Below are 14524 nucleotides of genomic sequence, written 5' to 3' on the forward strand. Positions count from 1 at the left end.
GAAAATTATAGGACCTTAAAGTATCATAAAATGTGGATGAAGATTATTTTGTTTATGTTCAGTTGTTCACTCTCAACCCCAAGGGATGCCTTGGTGGTAAAGGACTTAGGTGCTTAGAGCTGTTCACCGAGGTCATTATGGGTTGAAGCCAAAGTACCCATTTGATGAAATAGAAAGTTGAGTGTAAAAATTGACATACTTCCAAGTTTAAGGGTGAAAATGTTAGGAATGATATTAGAGTGTTATGAGAATTGATAGGTTATAAATAGGGTGGGAGGCGAAGGGGGTAAACAGGCATTGATTCAATTGGTTTAAGGCACAAGTGATTTTAAGAAAGAGAAGGTCCAAGTTCTTCAAATTACTTGGTTTATCTCGTGAGTTCTTTACCTTTCATATTTCAATATGTTGTAGTCTTGTTTTGATACCCTACCAATCAATTGGTATTAGGGGAGTTTGTTATGGAATTTGGTTATAAATAAGGGTTAGGGGTATGAGGAAGGTAGGCTATATTGTGGTGAGTGAATTAGTCGCTTGAAAGAGATCTCAAGAGGGGAAGTTCAAGTATCTTGAATTACTTGGTTATCTTGTAAGTTTGGTTACAGTTTATTGAAGAAAATCAGACATGAGTATTTCCATGAGCACCAGAATGATCATTCCAAATCCCATTCGAAATTGAATAATAACAATTATAGTCAAATGACGAAAACTTACAAGCCATGCACAATACGAAATTACAGCATGCTTAACAATGAGATAAAGGGAAAGATTATACATACCTTTAAAGACTCATCTTTAAACTCCATCGATCACGAACGCTCATTCAGTCTTCAAGACAGCAATACATGAACGCTTGAACACAACGACCGTAATACAGCATGATCATAGCGAACACGAACTCAATGAACGACCTCTAAAAACCTCGACCTTAGTCAAGTTGAGTAAGACACCACCACAATGGCTACCTTGGTATTCTCTGTGTGAGAATGCAGAAGTGTGAGCTCTGTTTGGACTTGGTTAGAAGAAGAGACCGGAGGAATAACAATTGTGTAAACGATTGAGCAAGTGGGAGATGACAAAAATCTATCATGTAGACGAATGCTCAATCGTACAACAAATGCTCCGAGATCATTAGCAAAGGATCCGCGATCGTTTAGCTACGATCAGTTGAGTGAACTATCGTGTAAAACCATTCTCACTTGACAACAATCCGTGAGTACTTCTGAGAATAACAATTCTCTTCAAAATCTTCTAAATTTAGGAAAACATTTTTCCTTTTATCTCACGGTTACCATAAAATCACCAATAATCTCCCACTCAATTTTTCTAGTGATAATGTACTAGTAGATAAATGGAATATCATCATCTTCTCGATGAAATTAATATGATTCCTCGTATTATCTGTCCACAGTCGTATCATCATAACTCATATTTCCAAACCCCATTCTAATATTTTCGTCCTGATTCGATTTTAGCGTTACAGATAACTGAAGTCTACTAAGCTCTTCTCGGAAAAGAAGGAAGAAAACATCATCATCTTTCCTTATGTATCGTGGAGGGGCTTCATATTCAAGCTTATATTTAACTCTCATTATAAGATCAAACTTTGAAGAACTGACATTTGTAACCCTGTAAATGTGAGATTTAAGTTCTTCATACTTCAGTGTAACAGGCACAATGATTCCCGTCAACTCCCCCCAATATACGAATTTTCATTCTCATCCCAATCACCTCCCTATCAAATAAGAAGACACTTTTCTGTCATTCTATAAAGCAAGAGAACATTTATCATTAAGTTATACAAACAATTGAAGTGTACTCTCACTCTCTTTTAATTTTGCTCTCTCTCTTACTCTTGCTCTTTCTCACTCTCATTCTATCTTTCGCTCTCTCTCCCAATACAAAATTTCGTAATGTTCAATTCCTACCTTTTCAGAAATAACACAGCACAAATAATGAAACAAACTCAAAATAATGAAACACTGTTTTGAAAAATCTATTACATTTTGAAAAAGCCTTGTCTTGGAATCCCCGTTCGAAAAAACTTCGTTCAACAAAATCCTGTCGAAAAACTAGAGAAGTAATCATAGTTGAAATGGAGTTTAGAGTTTAAAAAATCAACATTTTATTGTATTTAAGAATTATAGATTTGAGGCTTTAATCATGAAAATTGTCAAATCATCAGTACATGTACAAATTTCCGCTTGGAGCATAGTTTTTAGGGACAATTCACAAATTCTTACTCGGTCTCTCTCGTTTGCCGCTATTTTTCACTCTCAAGTTCTCAACCTCGGCCCATCACTCTCTTCGGATTCTCTATATTCGGTTCAACATTTTGCCGGTAAATTGTTGTTTAGTTTGTTCTTTTCTTCCTTTATCTGTAATCATATATCGCACTTCAATAGCAAAAACACTCGTTCTTTTTTTCTCTTTAAATCGGTCAATTTTCTCGAAGCTACGAGTTTTTCTATGTTCTTCGTGTAGATGGCATCGACCCTTTTGGTTAATCGATTCGCTCATTCTCTATCATTTCCATCTGGCAAGACCCAGATTCTTACTTCCGTCTTCAGTGTAAGTGAAACGTTTGTTTGTTTTGAATTCATCTTCTATCTGGGTTTTTGGTCTGTTAAAGGGTTATGAATTTGCTCTGTTTTGATTTTTCTGTATTGTAGAAGAAATTGTTTCGCGTTCAAGCTAACTCAGCTCGTGTGTATATAATCGGACTCGGCGATTTTCTTCTTTCATGGCTTCATCTGTAGCAGGGGCTAGAGCTCATTTTTCATCAAAATCCTTATCCACGCATGACCCTGTTGTTTCCCCTGATTGGCTCCATTCTAATCTCAAAGAGCCTGACTTGAAGGTATCCCCTCTTGTTGGTTTCAATTCAACTGTAGTTTTTACTCCAGTGGTTGTTTTAACAAATGCTGTTCAATATGCTAATTGCGATGAAGTAGTTTTGTGCCTTGTTTGATTTAATTCATTCTAGGCTTGTAAACTTTGGTTTCTTGTTATCTATTGTTGTATATTGGATTCGTATAATTTAGGTTTAAGTACCATTTTGGCCCCTGTACTTCATGTTTCCATCCATTTGGATCCCTGATCAATTTTAGACCCAGTACTTAATAAATCTTAAGATTTGTCCCTATAAGATTTTCCCCAAAATATTTAGTCTCTAATAGTATACCCTTCATAGATTGTGAAAATATATTTGCATAGTGTCTTTTCTTCCATATAAATTATTATCATTATTTAATCTACTTCAATAAAAATTAACTTTGAAGGACTAAATTTAAGATTTATTAAAAATATATGAACTAAAATGAAATGGAACAAGAAGATCTGGGACCAAATTGGTACTTTAACCTATAATTTATCGTGTACTTTAAATTGAGTGTTTAAAGTACTCTTGATTGACATTGTAGTTTGTTATCTTGGATATATATTCCTTTCTTTTTCTTCTTCTTCTTCTTCTTTTTTTTTTTTTTTAAATAAAAATCCATGACTGTTTGGTCTAGCTTGTGTGCACCTCAACTATTCTTATAATTATTTTTCTTAGAGAGAAGCAACACTTCATTGAATAAACTTGCTTGATAATTGCTTGGTCCTCTTGGTTATTTAGATGCTCTTAAAACCTACAATATTCATACGTCCAGTTCTTTTCTCTGTGAGGGTGTGTCGATATCTTGTGTCCCCCAATACTTGCAGTATTCATAATTCAGTCAGTACGCTTATCTCCATCAAGTAATTGATTGTGGTTGATGTTTTATCTTGAACAAGTTTTCACTATGCCCGAACCTAGGCAGTACATATTGCTTTTGCCTTGGGACCATGTCTTTGACGTTAATTTCTGCAGATTCATATAAGAATATTCTGGCTCATTTCTTATTAATATATCTTGATCTTGACTAGAATAATTGTGACATGTAAGTCTCGTAGCTCTATGTTTTGTATTTCTATAACTGTTCTACCTTTTAAACTGCTTGTTTTCAGGTGTTAGATGCATCATGGTACATGCCAGATGAACAGAGGAATCCTATTCATGAATACCAGGTAGTCAATTTATAGATGTGTTGTGAACTAGATTTTATATTGTGTGGTGAAGTATCTGTTCTTGGTGTGGTTATAATTTTAATAGGTTGCTCACATCCCTAGTGCCCTTTTCTTCGATATAGATGGAGTATCTGACCGAAATTCAAAGGTGAAACAATCTCTTTCCATTTTGTTTCCCTTAAATATATCATCATTATATTTTGTGATTGAATTAGAAAAGGAACGTACATCTGGCCTTCATTTGTTTTAATAGTTTTTATAATATATTTATATATATTTTCTTCATTTGTTTTTATTTATTTATTTATTTTTTTTAAATTTTATTTCTTAATATAATTAACTTTAACTTTTTATTAAATTTTAAAATAAAGAAATGTTAAAATATTTTTTATTATTAAGTTAAATAAATAAAACAATAATAATACTAACTGATCAGTTTGTAGAATTGCGCTAACAATCTAAAATCTCCTACTCACTGATCATTATTAAGTTAAATTTAAAATAAAGAACTGTTAAAATATTTTTTTATTATTAAGTTGAAAGCAATGAGTACTCATTTTGATTCAGTTTGTAGTTTTGATCTAACAATCTAAAAAAATCTCCAACTCACTGATCATTTCGTTCATTTCACATCTGAATACGGAAACATTATCATGTCCTTTCGTTGAGTTGCGCTATGTTACTTAAGAGGTCGGCTACAATTCTCCTACTTATTCCATTCTCTTGTGGCATCTCTTGCTTTAGCTTAGTGCTTGTCTTGAAATATTGTTAAAGCTAGCAGTTATTTTATTTAGTTGGAGAATACAGGACTTAGAGCAGGCGTCACGCTCAAGTCGAGACTCTTATATGTCAATAGAGAAAGCAGATTTTGTTTCCCTTTATGAGTACCTATCCCTTATGGGTTCGAAACTTGCTCCTTCCTGAGTTTTTGCAACAATTCTCTATTACATAGCTCTTCTTCTGTTTCTCTGTATGGAAACTTGCTTCCCCACGGGGTTTGAGCTAACTGTGCCACTAGCCTTTATACCTAAAAGGTGTATCATTTCAATAGAAATATAAAAAAATAGTTATTCTAAATAAAAGAAAATTAAAAGAAAAACTAATGGTGGGAATTTTTCCCCCTGGGGACCCGATTCCCGAACGGGGATTCCCCGACCCTGACCCGACTCCTTAAAATGGGGAATGGGGCGGGGACGGGGATGGGGAGCTATAAAGCATTGACACTCCTAAGATGGCGAAGTGTCGGTGTCAAACACCGACACTCAAGTATTTTATTATTTATATTTTTTAATTTTCAACACGCCCCGACACGGCTGGACATGGCCGCGACATGTTCAGGACACGACACCTGCAAAATTAGAATGAAAAAACAAGGAAACTGCTATTTTTAAGCCCAAAAGTCCATCCCAAAACCATATAATATCAGCCCACCCAAAAATTAGCTTTTAGGGTTATTGTGTTTTTTGTTTTAATTTCTCAAAATCTCAAATTAGATTCCACTTCTACCTAGCCTTCATTCCATTCCTTCGACCTTCCAGCCAACAATCTCCACACCTCCAGGCCCAAAAGCACTCCACACCCAAAACCTTCATTCCTTCGACCTTCCACGCCCAAAGCACTCCACGACAGTCGGCCACACCTCCACGGCCAAACCTTCATTGGTTATTGGACCGTTAGTCATCTTATGACTTATGACATTGGACCGTTAGTCATCTTATCTATTATCATCATTTAATGAATTGTATGGTTGTTAATGATGTCTTTAAATGGAATATTACACAATGTGTTTAATGCACGACATATATTTAATTTTTTTAATAAAAAAAATATGTCCCCGACGTGTCATGTCCTACTTTTTTGAAAATCGGCTTGTCGCCGTGTCACGTGTCGGTGTTCGTGCTTCTTAGACGGGGAGTACATCCCCGGCCCCGCCCTCCCCAGTTGCCAACCCTAGTTATAACTGATATTTCACATTGTAAAAAGGTTAGTTATAGAAAAGTTTTTAGAAACATCCATAGAAAAGTTTTTGATTTTTGGGTTTTTCTATGAAATTTTCCCAATGTAATGAAATGTGTTGCTTTTACCATTTGTACTTGGTTCAGTCACCTTCTACAACCCAATTCCCGCCCCTGGGCACCCCCGCAAAAAATGGAAAAAATCCTTGTTCATCCTTTTTCTTCTTGCTGATGCTTCCCTTCAATCAGACTGCATCCAGCCTCCGTCCAAAAGTTGCTCATTTTCTCCATTTTCAATAACTTCTGGACCATTTGGACATAGTATCAGTTTGTTTATTGTTGGGCGATTCTAAGTTTTCTTTTCAATTTCTGTATTGATACTTCAATTGGGTTTCTAGAAATTTAATTATATTCTTTTTGTAAGGGTTATTTCTATCAAGGATTAGTGGGGAACTACAAAAATCTGTGTGTTCTTTAACTGGAAGAAGAAAGAGGAGGAAGTTGACTTCTTCTGCATAGTGGCCTTTAATTTTATCCATTTTTTGAGGAATAGCTAAGGTAGGAGAAGTAAGACATCCACCAATCTTCAAAGGATTCTGATGCCTCTGAACAGGGGCAATGGGTCCTATCCATACTGTAAATGTTTTAGCTGTTCCAATTTGGTAGTGGGTATAGGATTGCCATTCCAAAAGAGTTTCACCAACAAATGCTATTTTCTTGTATGCTGAATCGTTTTTGGGAAAAAAAAAAAAGACCCTGAACTTTGGCCTTTGTTTTAAAAGTACCCTATTTTTTCAAAAGTTGACCTTTTACTAATGCTTTAAAACGGCCCTTTCAGTAAAATCTTTTAGAATTTTGGACGAAAATTAAGACCTAATGGTGTGGTAGTGACTTTAAATGAAAAATTGGATTGCCACATTGTTGTAAGTCACCACCATACTGGCTTAGGTCCTGCTCGAAATTCTAGAGGATTTCTATGGTAAGGTTAGATTTGAAAGATTTATGAAAGGTTAAGGGAATGGCAAAATTCAAGGTTATTTTTTATAAGTTGAGCAAAATTATTTCTTGTTGGTTGTCCCCCAACAAACTATGTTCCTATCTATTTTTTGGTTGATTGGGGTTTCTTTATATCCGTTACTTACCCTTGGAGGATAGGGGTAGGGGTGATCCTTAAGTCTTCTTTATTTTAAAATTACAAGACCTTAAAAGATCCTAAAATGTGGATGAAGATTATTCTGTTTATGTTCAATTGTTCACTCTCAACCCAAGGGATGCCTTGGTGGTAAAAGACTTAGGTGCCTGGAGTTGTTCTCCAGGGTCATCATGGGTTGAAGCCAAAATACCCATTTGATGAAATAGAAAGCTGAGTGTAAGAATTGACACACTTCCAAGTTTAAGGGTGAAAATGTTAGGAATGATATTAGGGTGTTATGAGGAAATGATGGGTATGTTAGTAAATAGTTAGAGTAGTAGTTTGGATACTCTGGTTATAAATTGAGTGGGAGAGGAGGGGAGTAAATAGGCATTGATTCAGTTGGTTTAAGGCGTGAGTGATCTTAAGAAAGAGAGGGTCCAAGTTCCTCAAATTACTTGGTTTATCTGGTAAGTTCTTTACCTTTCATATTTCAATATGTTGTAGTATTGTTTTGGTACCCTACCAATCAATTGGTATTAGGGAAGTTTTGTTATGGAATTTGGTTATAAATAAGGATTAAAGGTAGGCTATATTGTGGCGAGTGAATTAGGGCTTGAAAGAAAACTCAAGAGAGGAGGGTCAAAAATCTCGAACTTGGTTATCTTGCAAGTTTGGTTATTGTTTATATCTCAAGATATTTGGGTTCCATCGGAAAATTGAATTTTTCCCTAGTATAAGAAAGCATAGTGAAGTAAGGATTAAAATATCAATGTGGTTGTTAGGTACTTAGGTACCTTGGAGAATCACACCCCAAAAGCTAGCTATTGGTGTGGGAGAGCCAAGCCAGTTAAGTACCACATTGGTCATCTATTCTAACTAATGTGGGATAAAAACATCCCATACTACCTTGGTTCCTAACAGTACCCTACCCCCAGAAAGCCAACGTCCCGATGGCTACTCCGACGGTACTTCACTCGGCTACACCCATTTAGAATCCTCCGCTGGTTCCACTTCGGAATGTCAAGAACCGGCTCTAATACTATTGTTAGGTACTTAAGCACGTTGGAGAACCACATCCCAAAAGCTAGCTATTGGGGTGTGAGAGCCAAGCAACTTAAGTACCACATTGGTCATCCCATTCTAACCAAGGTGGGACAAAGGCATCCCATACTACCTTGGTTCCTAAGATTGATGTAGATATTGAGATTTCAATTTTACGGAAATATCGATGGATATATTGATAAAATATCGATATTGACGGATATTTCTGTAAGTTAAAAATTTTATAAACTTTATTTATGTTAATATTTAATTTGTTTTTACTCCCAAACTAAGTTATGAATATTTTTAATAGTATTTTTATTCATATTGGACTAAATAGATGACATTTTTTAATGTTCTACGAGCATTTATAAAAGATATTGAAGATATCAGTGTATATTTAATATCCATACTGAGTCCTTTTATGGGTATATCAACATGTCAACGGATATTTTCAACCTTAGGTAAAACTTGAGTTTTCAGTTATTTATTCATCAGCCAACACTTTTTGTTTCAGTATTTTAGCCTTGTTCTGAAACCAGGGGTCATTGGTTTTTTTATTTGGTTTCAAGACTGATTAAATTCTCTTCTTCAATCTTAGGTATCTTGAAGTATAGCAATAAAGGAAGACTTTTTGGTTGTTGCATTTTATTACTGATTTTGAGGTCAACTTAGCAAGAAGGTTAGTGAGAGCAAACGGGCGAAAAAGGCTGGTTTTTAACTAGGTTGTGAGTGAGTGCCAATAGTTTGCGAACATTTAAGTTTGTTTTCAGTGATTGATCAAATAACCAGTCTTTATAGCATATATAGGATCAAAAGTACAAAATACAGTCAGAGGTCAATCAAAACTTAAGAAGGATATATGAAATCTAAAGATAAAGATTAAATTTCAAATTTACTTGACCAGTCAACTAAGATTGTATATATATATAGAGAGAGAGAAATATATTTTACAAGACACAGAATTGATCTGGGAAATTTTCTCTGATTCCTTGGATTTGATTGAGGTTCATTTTTATGCAGATTTCACGGAGCTCTATCAGAGCCTCAAAATGGAAGAATTGGTCATGTACATGGTAGCAAGTTTAGTCAGTTGCCCCAGGTGCAACAACTTATATAAATTTAGTTGAACTCTTTGAAGTTAAATATCTAAATCTGACTTTCCTGTAAATTGCAATTTTTAATTTGTCGTTTCAATTGGTTTGATTAGTTTAGGAACTTAATTCCTTACATTTTGTTGAACCTTAATGGCAGCCTGCCCATAATTTTCCTACTTCAATCGCTTGGAATACAGAAGTGGGAGAGCAAGCTAGCGACCTGTATGTATCACTTTCTAACCACTCAAATCCTGAAGTCTCATGCTTCTCTCAAAAGGGTTACTCTCTGATCACAGAAGAAATTGTTGGCAGAACAATTCATGCCATTTGCCTAAAGAGTTTGCTGAGGTTGAGTGTGTTCCAAACCAATACATTGATCAATATGTATTCGAAGTTTGGCCGTATAAACTATGCTCGGTTAGTATTTGACGGAATGCCCAAAAGAAATGAAGCTTCTTGGAACAATATGATGTCAGGTTATGTCCAAGTGGGTTCATACTTGGAAGCAGTATTTTTCTTTCGAGATATCTGTGGGATAGGGATTAAACCAAGTGGATTTGTGATCGCGAGTTTAGTCACTGCTTGTAATAAGTCCTCTATTATGGCCAAGGAAGGTTTCCAACTTCATGGTTTTGCAATTAAATGTGGTTTGATATATGATGTGTTTGTAGGTACTTCTTTTGTGCACTTTTATGGTAGCTACGGGATTGTCTCTAATGCTCAAAAGATGTTCAATGAGATGCCTGATAGGAATGTGGTCTCTTGGACTTCTTTGATGGTTTCATATTCAGATAACGGAAGTAAGGAGGAAGTGATAAATACTTATAAACGCATGAGGCATGAAGGAATATGTTGCAATGAAAACAATATAGCTTTAGTAATTAGTTCTTGTGGGTTTCTTGTGGATATATTGTTGGGTCATCAACTTCTTGCACATGTTTTAAAGTTTGGATTATTGACTAAAATTTCTGCAGCTAACTCTCTCATATCCATGTTTGGTGGTTGTGGTGATATTGATGAGGCTTTCAGCATTTTCAGTGAGATGAATGAAAGAGACACAATCTCATGGAATTCCATCATCTCTGCCAATGCACAAAATGCACTACATGAAGAATCATTTAGGTATTTTCACTGGATGCGCTTAGTCCATGAAGAGATAAATTACACAACACTTTCTATTCTGTTATCGATTTGTGGTTCTGTAGATTATTTGAAGTGGGGCAAAGGGGTTCACGGTCTAGTAGTAAAATATGGACTAGAACCTAATGTTTGTCTTTGCAATACTCTTTTAAATATGTATTCTGATGCTGGGAGATCCGAAGATGCAGAATTGATCTTTAGAAGAATACCAGACAGGGATTTAATCTCATGGAATTCCATGTTAGCATGCTATGTTCAGGATGGAAGGCGCTTGTGTGCCTTAAACTTTTTTGCTGAGATGCTTTGGATGAAAAAAGATATCAATTATGTCACTTTTACCAGTGCATTGGCTGCCTGTTTAGATCCTGAATTCTTTGGCAAAGGTAAAATTCTCCATGCTTTTGTTGTCATTCTGGGCCTGCATGATGATTTGATCATTGGAAACACATTAGTTACGTTTTATGGAAAGTGTCATAAGATGGCTGAGGCAAAAAAATTATTCCAGAGGATGCCCAAGCTTGACAAAGTAACCTGGAATGCGCTTATTGGTGGTTTTGCTGATAATGCAGAACCGAATGAGGCAGTAGCAGCTTTTAAATTGATGAGGGAAGGAGGGACATGTGGCATTGACTATATTACCATTGTAAATATTCTTGGTTCTTGTTTGACTCATGAGGATCTTATCAAATATGGGATGACCATCCATGCACAAACAGTTGTGACAGGATTTGATCTGGATCAGCATGTGCAAAGTTCCCTTATCACTATGTATGCAAAATGTGGTGACCTTCACTCTAGTAGCTATATCTTTGATAACTTGGTGTTTAAAGCTTCTAGTGTGTGGAATGCCATAATTACTGCAAATGCTCGTTATGGTTTTGGAGAAGAAGCTTTGAAACTTGTATTAAAGATGAGAAGTGGTGGAATTGAATTTGATCAGTTCAACTTCTCCACGGCTCTTTCAGTTGCTGCCGACTTGGCTATGTTGGAGGAAGGCCAACAGCTTCATGGATCAGCAATTAAACTAGGATTTGAATTGGATCATTTTGTTATAAATGCTGCTATGGATATGTATGGGAAATGTGGGGAACTGGATGATGCTTTAAAAATACTTCCCCAACCAACCAATAGGTCAAGATTATCGTGGAATACAATGATATCAATTTTTGCCAGACATGGAAATTTTCATAAGGCTAAGGAAACTTTTCATGAGATGCTAAAACTGGGTGTAAAACCTGATCATGTGTCATTTGTTTGTCTTCTTTCCGCATGTAGTCATGGGGGCTTAGTCGACGAGGGTCTTGCTTATTATGCTTCAATGACTTCTGAATATGGAATTCAACCTGGAATAGAACATTGTGTGTGCATGATTGATCTTCTTGGAAGATCAGGAAGGCTTGTAGAAGCTGAAGCTTTTATTACAGATATGCCAATTCCACCTAATGATCTTGTTTGGCGGAGCCTTTTGGCATCTTGTAGAATATATCGTAATCTAGACCTGGGAAGAAAGGCTGCAGAACGTCTTCTTGAGTTGGACCCATCTGATGATTCAGCTTATGTTCTTTACTCGAATGTCTTTGCAACCATTGGCAGATGGGAAGATGTAGAAGACGTGCGGGGACAGATGGGAGCACACAAAATTCAAAAGAAGCCTGCACATAGCTGGGTCAAATGGAAAGGCAATATCAGCATATTTGGAATGGGGGATCAAACACATCCACAAGTGGAACAGATAAATGGCAAGTTGTTAGGACTTATGAAAATGGTTAGAGAAGCTGGTTATGTTCCTGATACAAGCTACTCACTGCAGGATACAGATGAAGAACAGAAGGAGCATAACATGTGGAACCATAGTGAAAGAATTGCTCTTGCTTTTGGATTGATCAACATTCCAGAAGATACTACTGTTCGAATTTTCAAGAATCTGCGTGTTTGTGGTGACTGCCATTCTTTCTTCAAGTTTGTAAGTGGAATTCTCGGGCGAAAAATTGTTTTGAGGGATCCATATCGGTTTCATCACTTCACCAATGGCAATTGTTCCTGTTCTGACTATTGGTAGTGAAGTTACTCACAATCTGATCAATTTCTGACTTCTCCACCGATATAAGGAGATACAGGTGAACACTAGAATCCTCCAAACTCAAAAATTAAAGGATACCTTAAAATTCTTGAATAGCTTAATGTCCACGTATCCTTTTTAATCTACTATATAAAAATGGAAATATCTTCATTTGGTGGTAGAATATAATCTTGAATGAAATAGGAAGAAAGAAAACTAGTTTGAGGATTGTTGTACGTACACATCTTGCATCATGAGGTGCATCTGAAAGCATGACTATTTCTTTACAATGTCTTGTTTTAATGTAGACCTGACGTTTTAGTATTAAGTTAGAACGTAAAGTGTCATTTATTTTTTATTACAGGCAAATGGAAAATTGATTCTTGGTCAGGTCTTGGATTCAGAGCTGACCGTAATAGGTGATTGAGAAAAATAGTTTTTGCAGGCCACATTTAATATAATTTGGCCAACTCAATTTCTCTCAAATACCTGAGCTGAATTCAGATGGACAGTGATTCAAATATTAAAACTGAAAAGTTCTTCCTGGCTCCCCTCCTCTATCAGCCTATTTTCTCTTTTCTTCTAGCTTTGTGAAAAGTAAGTGCTTGTATACTAATTTCGTTTCAGTTTTCTATTTCAAAAACAAGGCTAAATTCTAAAAAAGAATATCCCCGCAATCCTTTGTTTCATGAATACTTTTTTTTTTTTTTCTTTACTCTTGACCTTCCATATACGTTCAATAACTAGCATTGGAGTAGAATTTTTCATAGAACTTTGGCAAAAACTCAGGACTTGGAACAATGTCGTGATGACCTAGAGTGGTGTGATGATCCAAAATTTTGTTTTAGATTATTGCCACATTGTTTCCGGTCCTAATTTTTGTCTAAAATTCTAAAGGATTTCTACTCCAATAGTAATTTTATAATGTTTATGGAAAATCAAGGGTAATATTGAAACCTATAAAAGAATAGGGGTTATATTTTAAATAAATGGCAAAGTTCCGAGGTATTTTTCATAATTTACACTTTAAACAATCATTTATTTTGGATAAATTTTCTTTTTCTTTATTCTCTTTCATTGTTCCAATGGATAGATGTGTCTGGCAAAAGCCAAAGCTTGAAAAGCAGGAGAGAAGAACAGTGGCATGGCACCACTGTGGTGATCGGTTCTTGGCCATACGCCTATACCCATCAAGAAGAGGTAGCTATTTATGAGTCCAAAGTGCTTTAGAATGTAATTGGTTCTTTCAAGTTTTCAATTCTTTGTAGCTGTCTCACGAATTTCAATGTTCCTTCCTAATCAAGTTAATGAAATGAGAATGAACATTGTGCCTACTATTCCTCTCCATCAATCAGTGCTTTAAAATTTCTTATTGATATCTTGGTTTCATTTCGCTATGAGAATATTTCAGGAGAAAAATACTTGTTTCTTCTCATACACTTACTCGAGGAGATCGAACAACGTCGTTATAAAGGGAATTGTGGGGTGTTTGATTATGATATAGACAATTCGATTGGAAAACGATGTAGAGAGTTTATGTGCAGGTAGTTAGTCTTTGGCTGGTGGAGTGTTGTTTTGGAAGAAAAGCTCTCTAATGGTGAAATCATTATTTTGAGTTATATCAAAGTTGTAAGAGAAAATTGTTTTGGAAGAAAAGCTCTCTAAGGAGAAAATGGAGGGAAGAACTGAAGCAGCAAGGAGAAAGATTTGAAGATTTTATGAGAAATTTAGAAGCTTTGTCACTCTTTTTGTTTGCCCCTTGGTTTCTAACAAAAACTAATCACTCTTTTGCAAAGTAGTTTCACTTTTTGGTTTGTTGGTGAATGTTATTGTCCAATCCAATTTCGTTGTCTTGACTGACTGAATGCCTTTATGTGATGCATATTAGCAAGATTTCATGTTTCACTTGCCATGATGATTCCAAGAACTTGATGTTTATGATGTGAGAGGTTGAAACATACAAAATTCAGGGCTCTAAAAGATGCTAAGATAAGAAAATATGGTGAATTTTGAATAGTCATCTGCACCGTTGATCTTGGATGATTTTCCC

General features: G+C 35.6%; 1 protein-coding gene across 11 annotated transcripts; it reads left to right on the forward strand.

Moving 5' to 3' along the window:
• The first annotated feature begins 2193 nt into the window (after positions 1–2193).
• Positions 2194–14298, forward strand: LOC120073949 (pentatricopeptide repeat-containing protein At3g24000, mitochondrial). 11 transcript variants are annotated; one of them, XM_039026892.1, is made up of 10 exons: positions 2194–2338; positions 2482–2568; positions 2670–2857; positions 3988–4047; positions 4170–4195; positions 9202–9280; positions 9433–12532; positions 12839–13071; positions 13568–13674; positions 13886–14298. In XM_039026892.1, the coding sequence occupies exons 3-7, from the start codon at positions 2741–2743 to the stop codon at positions 12472–12474; spliced, it is 3324 nt and encodes a 1107-aa protein (XP_038882820.1). In that variant the 5' UTR covers positions 2194–2338; positions 2482–2568; positions 2670–2740; the 3' UTR covers positions 12475–12532; positions 12839–13071; positions 13568–13674; positions 13886–14298. The 11 variants fall into 11 exon arrangements, with proteins under 11 accessions (XP_038882820.1, XP_038882872.1, XP_038882837.1 ...); XM_039026944.1 differs by lacking the exon at positions 13886–14298 and having other exon boundaries at positions 9433–10798; positions 10985–12532; positions 13568–13846; XM_039026909.1 differs by lacking the exon at positions 13886–14298 and having other exon boundaries at positions 9433–9497; positions 9588–12532; positions 13568–13846.
• Positions 14299–14524: the final 226 nt, after the last annotated feature.

This window comes from Benincasa hispida, chromosome 1, assembly GCF_009727055.1.
Source record: "Benincasa hispida cultivar B227 chromosome 1, ASM972705v1, whole genome shotgun sequence".
Classification (NCBI taxonomy): Eukaryota; Viridiplantae; Streptophyta; class Magnoliopsida; order Cucurbitales; family Cucurbitaceae; genus Benincasa; species Benincasa hispida.

Coding starts and splice junctions, on each gene's coding strand:
- LOC120073949 (XM_039026892.1), top strand. CDS start 2,741: ATGGCTTCATCTGTAGCAGGGGCTAGAGCTCATTTTTCATCAAAATCC. Junction 2,858..3,987: donor TCAAAGAGCCTGACTTGAAG/GTATCCCCTCTT, acceptor GCTTGTTTTCAG/GTGTTAGATGCATCATGGTA. Junction 4,196..9,201: donor TATCTGACCGAAATTCAAAG/GTGAAACAATCT, acceptor ATTTTTATGCAG/ATTTCACGGAGCTCTATCAG.